This window comes from Acinonyx jubatus, chromosome D1, assembly GCF_027475565.1.
Source record: "Acinonyx jubatus isolate Ajub_Pintada_27869175 chromosome D1, VMU_Ajub_asm_v1.0, whole genome shotgun sequence".
Lineage (NCBI taxonomy): Eukaryota > Metazoa > Chordata > Mammalia > Carnivora > Felidae > Acinonyx > Acinonyx jubatus.
In genome coordinates, this window is record NC_069390.1 from 12,106,586 (window position 1) to 12,116,715 (window position 10,130).

General features: G+C 39.7%; 1 protein-coding gene and 1 pseudogene across 1 annotated transcript; one reads left to right on the forward strand and one right to left on the reverse strand.

The window, feature by feature from the left end:
• Window positions 1-1,721: 1,721 nt before the first annotated feature.
• Window positions 1,722-2,669, forward strand: LOC106989453 (olfactory receptor 5B12-like). The gene has a single exon (XM_015087937.2). It carries the CDS (start codon window positions 1,725-1,727, stop codon window positions 2,667-2,669), a length of 945 nt encoding a protein of 314 aa, XP_014943423.1. The 5' UTR covers window positions 1,722-1,724.
• Window positions 2,670-8,477: 5,808 nt separating this feature from the next.
• LOC106989454 (olfactory receptor 5B2-like) lies at window positions 8,478-9,436 on the reverse strand (annotated as a pseudogene).
• Between the last annotated feature and the right edge of the window lie 694 nt (window positions 9,437-10,130).

The window sequence follows — 10,130 nt, forward strand, 5'->3', positions numbered from 1 at the left end:
TGGTGAGAAGGGAACAAAAGGAAAATTCACCTACACCTTGAATTTTCCAAGAATGGCTACATTTATTGAATGCTTATTAAGTGGCAGACAATATTATTAGCCCTATTTTATAGATGGGGAAACTAAGACCTGGACACATTAGTTAATACTCAAGGTGACTCAGGAAATAAGTAGATTCTTATCTACTGGAACAGCTGGAATGGCCACTCGTAAATAGAGAGATATCTTGGCGTGAAAAATTGGAGGTGGGTATATGACAGGAGAATAGAAGGAGTTTGGGAGGAAAGCAAATGACCTAAGTAATTATATCAAGCTTTTGATTTCACCCTTCTCTGTAAGCCCCATATTATATTATCTACTTCTCCATACAGACATAAGATCAAGCACTCTGTCCAAATCAGAACATCTAACAACTTACATTGTTCCATTTTGCATTATCAGCCCATTTTGATAACCAATATCCAGCGATGTTGTACACTATCCAAGTTCATAAATTCTCCACATGGTAGAGGTGGGATTTGCAACCTTTTAGCATGGTCTTAACATGGCCCCATATCAGGGATATCCGAACGCAAAAGTTAAAAACATTATTAATGTAACAAAAGTTAAAAACTTATTTTCTAGATGTTTTTAACGCTATTTATTTATTTATTTATTTATTTATTTATTTTAGAGACAGAGAGAGAGAGCAAGTGTGAGCAGCAAAGGGGCTGAGGGAGAGAGAATCTTAAGTAGGCTTTATGCCCAGCACAGAGCTTGATGCGGTGCTTGATCTCACTACCATGAGATCATGACCTGAGCTGAAATCAAGAATTGGACACTCAACTGATTGAGCCACCCAGGTGCTCCTAGATGTTTTTAATTCCTTGTACATAAATTTTGACTCTCTTTCCACCACGTGGTGAATTATACATAATGTGTACTATACTGTACCAAGTCCATTTTCGACTAAGGGTATGTTTTATTGAACTATCTTTTACTATCATATCACAGTGCTCTTGACCCAATGGACAAGGCAAAAAAGGTTATTTGAAGTAAAATTAACTCAATTTCACATTAATTTTCCTAAGCTATTCTAGTTTAATACAAAGAAAATTTGTGTTTGTTTTGTAAGCTTTGACTTGGGAGTCTGTGTTGTTCCATTTAGCAATAAATCCGGTGGCATTGTATATGCCCTTTCTTTTCTTCTTTTTACCTTAATTCAGTTCTCTATGAAGAGATTGGGATGCGTTATCTCCAAATCCTTTCTCTGACATCTTGTATAATAATTTAAGATTGCATTTTGGGGGCGCCTGGGTGGCTCAGTTGGTTAAGCGTCCGATTTCAGCTCAGGTCACGATGTCACGGTTTGTGGGTTCGAGCCCCACATAGGGCTCTGTGCTGACAGCTCAGAGCCTGGAGCCTGCCTCTGATTCTGTGTCTCCCTCCCTCTCTCTGCCCCTCCCCCACTCATGCTCTCTCTCTCTCTCTCTCTCTCTCTCTGTCTCTCTCTCTCTCTGTCTCAAAAATAAATAAATGTTAAAAAATTGAAAAAAAAAAGATTGCGTTTTGTTGTCACAACCATGCTTTAGTTTTAGAGAGTCTTGGAAGCAAGTTCTTGCAATACTGAAATAAGGCACAGAGTGAACATGCTGACTGATTTCATCGGAGTCCTCTCCATTTATAATTCTGATTCTATTTTTCTCCTTGCTACAGGGCAGCCATATAATTCCCAACTGATCCCCATGGAGAACAGCACTGAGGTGACTGAGTTCATTCTTGTGGGGTTAACCAATGACCCGAAACTGCAGATTCCTCTCTTCTTAATCTTCGCCCTCATTTATCTTGTCACTCTGATGGGGAACCTGGGGATGATGGTGCTGATTCTCTTGGACTCTTGTCTCCATACTCCCATGTACTTTTTCCTCAGTCACCTGTCTCTGGTGGACTTTGGTTACTCTACTGCTATCACTCCCAAGGTCATGGCTGGATCACTTACAGGAGACGGGGTCATCTCCTATGATGCTTGTGTCACCCAGTTCTTTTTCTTTGTAGCCTTTATCACTGTAGAAAGTTTCCTCTTGGCCTCAATGGCCTATGACCGCTACGTAGCAGTGTGCAGACCCCTGCATTACACCACCACCATGACGACAGTTATGTGTGCTAGTCTGGTCATGGGCTGCTACATTTGTGGTTTCCTGAATGCGTCCATCCACACTGGGAATATTTTCAGGCTCTCCTTCTGTAGAGCCAGTGTGGTTGATCACTTTTTCTGTGATGCTCCTCCTCTTCTGGCTGTCTCATGTTCAGACAACTACATCAGTGAGATGGTTATTTTTTTGGTGGTGGGCATGAATAATCTCTTTTCTGTTTTGGTCATCTTGATCTCCTACCTGTTTATATTTATCACTATTCTGAGGATGCGCTCATCTGAAGGACGCCAGAAGGCCTTTTCCACCTGCACCTCCCACCTCACTACAGTGTCCATCTTCTACGGGACCGGCACCTTCATGTACTTACAGCCCAGCGCCAACCATTCCATGGACACAGACAAAGTGGCATCCGTGTTCTATACCATGGTCATCCCCATGCTAAATCCTGTGGTCTACAGCTTGAGGAACAAAGAGGTCAAGAGTGCCTTTAAAAAGGCCATAGGGAAGGCAAAGTCTTCTATAGGATTCAGATTTTAAGTATAAAGAATCAACAATAAGGCACTTTCATCCACCTCAGATCTATTTAGAGAAAATGCTTGTCCAGCACACAAATTTCTAATTTGTTATAGTAATTTTCCAAGCTATTGATTGAGTTTACAAAGCCAAAGTCTTAAAAAATATAATACCTAACAATAGGTTAAGAAGAATTACCAATAAATGTTATTATTTTAAAAATTCTTTTTTTTTCTTTTTTAAAAATTTATTTTGAGAGACAGAGAGAGAGAGAGCAAGCTGGGAAGGGGCAGAGAGAGAGAGGGAGAGAGAGAATCCCAAGCAGGTTCCACACTGTCAGTGCAGAGCCCAATGCAGGGCTCGAACTTACAGACTGTGAGATCATGACCTGACCTGAAGTCAAGAGTCAGACACTTAACCACCCAGGCACTCCTAAAAATTCTTCTTAACAAGCATATTCATCCACACTCCCACATGAACATGTATACTCACATGTATGTATAAGCACAGGCATACACATAAATAATTCATGAGAAACTCATGAAATCCACACACCCACAGAAGGAGAAATTATTTAAGACATACATGAGATAAGTCTATTGGCATAGTAGAATTTAAAGCAATTATTTTGGTGTCTCAGAACACATTCTTAACATAAATAGTTCACTTAATGGAAATATGGGTGTGTGTGTGTGTACATGTATATATATGCTTGGTTTTTAAAAATTATTTTTACTTTATCTTTCTACACATGAAAAAGCAGTATGTTTTATATTTGAAAAAAGTAAACTGTATGAAAATACTTCCAAAGTTCCTTGAATGTAGAATTATTATCGATTCTTTGTTCTTGTTTCTAATGAAAATATATACCTTCACATGGGCATTTATTTTCCTAGCCAAATTTCCATATTAATGAGTCCTATCTAAAAAGAATACATTTTTATGGTGGTTTAATAGAGAAAACACATAACAATACAGTAAAAAGAAAAGGATGACAGGGCATATTTTTATTCACTTAAATAAAAATATAATATTTGATATTTAAAATTTAAGCACCAAGAATTACAATAGTATTAATAACTTATTTGTGTGTAATGCTATGAATTTGTTTACATACAAATCTGCTAAAATTTTGAGTCTCACTGTGTCAAAAATTCTGAATCTATATGTACGTCCATTCCTTTCCACAGATTTGGGGAGTTTTGGCCCATTGTTTTTTAAAATATTCTTTCTGCTCCTGTCTCTCCTTTTGAGTGTCTCAGTTGGCAAATGTTGGTACACTTGCAGTATCCCACTGTTCTTTGGGACTGTTTATTTTTTCTTCATTAAAAAACATTTCTGGGGGTGCTTGTGTGGCTCTATTGCTTGGGCGTCTGGCTTTGGCTCAGGTCATGATCTTGAGGTTTGTGGGTTCAAGCCCGCACTGGGCTCTGTGCTGATGGCTCAGAGCCTGGAGCCTGCTTCAGATTCTGTGTCTCTTTTTTCCTATGCCCATCCCGCTCATACTCTGTCTGTCTCTCTCTCAAAAATAAATAAACTTAAGAAAAAAATGTTTTTAAAAATTTCTGTTTTTCAAGTTGGAGTGCTCAACTGATCTGTCTTAAAGTTTACTGATCTTTTTTTTTCTGCCAGTTCCCATCTGCTGCTGATCCATTTATTGAACTTTATAGTTTATTTATCTTTCTTTTCAACTCAAGAATTTCTATTTGTGTTATTAAAAGTAGTTTCTATATCTGTATTGATACTCCGTATTTGGTGAGACATTGTTCTCATACTTTTCTTAATTCTTTTAACGTGGTTTCCTGTAGTTCTTTGGCCACATTTATAATATCTGATTTAAATCTTTTTCTATTAAGTCCAACGTTGGTATTAGTCATGCTTCCCTCTTTGTGTGATACATTTTTTTTTTTGCTATTAAAATATGGGCATTTTAAGTACTAAAATGTAGAATGTTCTCAAAATCAGGTCTCCCCACTGCCACCCTCTAGGACTTATTGTTTTTGGTAATGCTGTTTGTTTGTTTCGTGATTTTCCTAGATTGCTTATGTTAATTCTGTACTTTTTGTTGTGCATAGCCACTGGAGTTTCTCCTCACTTAGCTGAGTGGTCAACTAATGATTGGACAGATTTTTCCATTAATTCTTCCAAGCCTTGAACAGGGGTTCTGTATGTTTGTGTTGGAGCATCTTTTCAATGCTCTGATGATTTAAAAATCTGCCTTAATTTGCACTTCTTCCTGTGCAGAATCTCCAGTGAAAGATTATGTCTTTCTCAGGTCTTTCTGTGCCTGCAAACAGTCTTGCACATGTGCATGATATTTTGTGATCCCCACACATATACTGGAGTATTTCAAAGCCCGCTATGGATTTCTCATTTCCCCAAAAATCACTATTCTTTTTTAATGTTTGTTTTTGAGAGGGTGTAAGTGGGGGAGGGGCAGAGAGAGAGGGAGACAGAGGATCTGAAGCCGGCTCAGTGCTGACAGCAGAGAGCCCAGTGTGGGGCTGGAACGCATGAACTACAAGATCATGACTGAGCCAAAGTCAGACTGTTAACCAATTGAGCCACCCAGGCGCCCCTCCCCAAAAATCTGTTTTAAGAGTATGGTCAGGTGATTGCTTGGCCTCAAACGGTGCTGCCATCTTAGGAAATTATATTGGTGAACAATCTCTTCTCAATGTTTTTACAAACGCTCTAGGAATAAGGCTTTTCTTACAGGGTGAACTGTGTCAGGTGAAATAAAGATTAAAATTGTGAATGCAGGGGCTCCTGGGTGGCTCAGACGGTTAAGCTGCCGACTTCGGCTCGGGTCATGATCTCGCGGTCCGAGAGTTCGAGCCCCGCTTCAGGGTCTGTGCTGACAGCTCGGAGCCTGGAGCCTGTTTCGCATTCTGTGTCTCCCTCTCTCTGACCCTCCCATGCTCTGTCTCTCCCTGTCTCAAAAATAAATAAAACGTTAAAAAAATTAAAAAAAATTGTGAATGGAGCTTTTCTAGAAAGCTGCCAGACAGGTGAAAATAGTGACATTTCTTGAGTTTGGGGGCCACTGTAATTTAATAGTGACATTTCTTGGGGTTTGGGGCCATTTAAGGGACTCCAGACACATTCTTCTTTCTCCAATTGCTGTCAGGCTGACGTTTTTCTCAGCTCCTGTGGTTCTGCTGGTTTTCAAAGCTAACACAGAATTGGGAAGTAGGGCAGTGAAGATGCCAGAAAGCTCACTATTATTATCTAGACTCAGCCATTTTTCTTGAGTACACACGCTTTGGATTGTTGCAAGCCTTTGGTTTATTTCTAGAGCTTTGAAAGTTTTGGGAAACCTCTTGCCTGTGTTGTCTTTGCTTTTATGAAGGGGCAGATTTTCAGAGGCCCTCCCTCTACCCTTCTGGAAGTGTTTCTCCAGCCCTATTTAACATCAGCTTCCTTTCTTATGCCCTCTCTGTGTACATTGGTCTATATTTTCAGAATAAATATTAAAATCTGTAATTATATATTTCTCTGTGAGTTTGATGTCTCTCCCCCATCCAACCAAAATGTACTCATGCAGAAACCATATCTCTTTTGTTCTTCTGTGTATAATCAGAATCTAACACAGGGGCTGAGTTGTGTCTTATTGAGTTGGAACTCAATAAATACTTTGTTGACTTAATATATTCATTAACAGATGAATGAATATGAATGAATATGTCTTTTCAATATCATTATAATTGAGAATAATTGTTGAAAGCAATGTTGCGTGAGACTTCTTGAAGGCTTTATTGAAGGATTTCTTGAAGGATTTATTGTTCTTTCTGTATTGGTGACCATGTAGAATTACTAAGGAAGGTAATGCCAAGTTTTGATTATTCTTAAAGATGTCCTACATTATCAAGAAGTGAATTTTGAGCACTGACCTAGAATGCATCAATCTGGAATCAGCATTAGTAACATCCTTACAAAAAATAACCAGGCTTTCTGCAATTTTATGCTTTTTATTAAACTCATTAGAGAGCTGAGCTCACAAGGCAGCTATCTAACGCCAAATATAATCAAAGATAGGCAAAGAGATGGGATGAGAGTGCTAGCCTACCTGTGACAGATGCTCTTAGGTTCTATAGTTACTGATAGAAGGATCCATCAAAAATTTAAAATTAATAACTAAAGATTTGCACTCATGTACATGCTCTGCTCTACAGACCTCTCTCAGTGTTTACAAGAAAGACTGGGGGCAGGGTGAGATTTCTGAGAGCACTGCTCTCTTGGGGCTGGCCCAGGAGAAAGGAACAGCAGCCATCACAGAAAAAAGTCCACCCAGATTCCTCTTCCTTACCTTTCTACAGAATAACAGCTTAAGTCACTGCTGTCCTTAGATGCTGATAAAATTCACGGGAACTGATATAAGAAAAGAGAATAAAACCCTCTACTCATGGGAGTGGATCAGGACAATGTCCTGGGATGAGATCACAAGGGGTGTACTATACCTAGTGTAGGTCAGGATCGCCACAAAGGGTGCCGTCTCTGAGAACTAGGGACAATGTTTCTGTGTAAAATAAAGGCTGTGTCAGCACAGTAAAGAAGGGCAGTAATATCCACAGCAACACTAACCAACATTGAGTAAGAGGTAAACATTCTCTACTGCTAGGAGGGGAACAAAGAGCATGGAGATCCTTTCTGAGGTACAGGTGCATGGCAGTGGGGGTTGGCCGCAGTGGTCTAGTCTGGTGTCTCTCACTCTTGCAGATGCACAGACCTGGGCTGGCTGCTGATGTGGATCCCAGACTTGAGTGCAGGGCAGGGATAGAGGGAAGAGGGAAGGATTTAGGCAGCTGGCTTATATGAACACAAATACCTGTGGGGTAGAACTGGTGAAATCTGTAGAAGGTCCACCGCAACTCTGCTGGCAGTTGGTTTCTGCCTCATTGTGGTTTTTTGCATTTCCCTGTTGATGAGTGATGTTGAACATATTTTCATGTGTCTCTTGGCCATCTGGATGTGTTCTTTGGAAAAATGTCTGTTCATGTCTTCTGTTCGATGTCTTGACTGGATCATTTATTTTTTGGGTGTTGAGTTTGATAGGTTCTTTATAGATTTTGGATGCTAGCCCTTTATCAGATAAAAGTAATTTTTTTAAATGGTTCCAGCAGAAGATACATCACCATCATCACAGATCTAGAGCCAGAAGGAAATGTTTATATTCTAACACCTTGCCCATGCTAAGTGTCAGCATGACCATCTTAGCACATTCAAGCACAGTCTTACGCATACTGTGAGTATGAGTACCTCCAAATGTGTCGAGGCAGAAAAGGAAACAATGCACATTCCCACAGGGAATTTTATTATCGAATTGATCTCTCCTAAGGATCAAAATAAAACACAAGAACACTGTGATGCTAGGATATTTAATGTAGATTGGGCTTACTATCCATAAGTACTGTTATGTTTCCATTCTCTATGGATAGTTAGAATCATTAGAATTGACTGCATAGCCAGTGTGTATACAGTGATTTTCCAAACTGGATGAGATATTAAACTTTAAAATAGTTTTGTACTTTATGTCCTTTTATGATTTACTAAATAAAATCTATTTGATGTGCTATTTACTAATCAGTGAGACGTCGTTCCTATGGAATGACAGTGTAGTTTCCAGAAAACCATTGTGACCATAAATGGGGATTAAAAGCACTGAGTGAGAACGTAAATAAAAATATTTCAGCCAAAAAGAACACTAGTCATGACTCTAAATGTTCTATAATTCTATGTAGATGGTTTATTTTATGAATGATGAATTATAAATATTCATGATCCAAATATCCAATATATTGATATGACTGAACTTAAAGCTTCATTTATCATTCATTCATTTAACAAATATTTACTGATATTTCCTATGATCCAGAAACTCATTAAGCTATGGAGGGTAGAGTTATGAACAAAGCAGACAAAGCTACTGCTTACACGGAGTTTATGTTTTAATTTGGAGATACATATAATAAATGCTTTTTTGTGTGTGTCCATAGGATTCCTGGAGCTGGGCTGTATATGCATGAAGGTGACTGTACCATTGAAGATGGACACTAGAGAGGTGGGAAACGTAGGTGGACAAAGCCTTTTGATACCCCGGAACTGATTGCATCTTCAAGATGGTGATAAATATAAACAGATAGAAAATAAAGATAACCATGAGAGAAAAAAAAGGAAGCCAGTTATATAGACAAAAACCAACTCACTGATGTACTTATCAGCGCAAGACAGAACGGTTGACTGCTGAAATATTGCAGAAAAAAATGACGAACCACATTGGACATATGGAAAGAGAGACTGGAGGTATCTCCAATATTTACAGAGGCATTTAGAACACCACAGACATAGCAGCCTGTGGCCAGACAAACACTCACATCAGTGAGTAGTCATGGTGGTGATGTGATGGCAGGGATTTGCACACTGCAGCGTAGCGGTCATAGGCCATTGAAGCCAAGAGGTAACTTCCCACAGTGGCGAAGACTGCAAAAAAAGGACATCTGAGTAGCACATGCATTGCAGGAGATGACTTTGTTTCCTATAAGAAATCCTGCCATGACCTTGGGTCTGTAACAAAAATCCCTGAGAGACAGGTCACTGAGGAAAAAGCACATGAGAGTGTGGAGACAAGAGCCCAACAGAATCAGCACAGTCCCTCGCCCCCCCCCCCCCCCCCCGCCCCCCGATTTCCAACTAGAGTGAAGAGGTAGATGAGGGGGAATGTCATAAAGACATTCTGGAGCATCTGTACATCCTAGAAGGATGAACTCAGTCACTTCTGTGTTGTGCCCCATGAACGTTGGTGGGGAATCACAGGATGCCCTGTAGTGATGAGAAGTAAAGGAACAGAGTGTTAAATGGAAAAGAGAGTAGAGTGAGGTGGAAATGTGTAAATGGCTCTGCGGATTGTTTCAATGATGGCAATCTTGTGTTCTTCAAACCTGAAGCGCACGCAAGACAAAACAATTAGCCTTCATGCTCATTTCTTTTATGAGGTAACGTAGGCTCAACAAGGTTGTGTAATTTGCCCAAGTTTACCCAAATGTTAACTGGCAGAGTCAAGCTTCATCCCAGGCAGACTAATTCCGAAATCCCATGACAGTAACTGAAACTTGAATTGAATTGAGTTAATTCTATTCACAGTCAGCCCTCAAATCCATCGGACCCATCTTAATGGGTTGTTAGGAGTAATGAAATGGCTACGATACTATTCTTAGATGTGGGACTCCCAATGGGGTCATAGGGGCATACAGGGAAAGTAGAACTGCGACTGCAGACATGTACCACCAGGAAGGCAATCCTGAAGAGAAGGAAATGCATTGAGTGGAAGACTCAAGCTCTGGGACGAGGTGCATATGGTTCAGATTGTACCCTAACACACACTATCTGGGAGACACTTCCCTAACCTAAGTTCTTTGAGCCTCATTCTTTTTCATCTCTAAAACTGAAGATGTAATGCGAAGGGGCAATTGTGAAAGTTCATAAAAT

Bases quoted from the DNA above. Each gene is read 5' to 3' on its own strand.
- LOC106989453 (XM_015087937.2), top strand. From the start codon at position 1,725: ATGGAGAACAGCACTGAGGTGACTGAGTTCATTCTTGTGGGGTTAACC.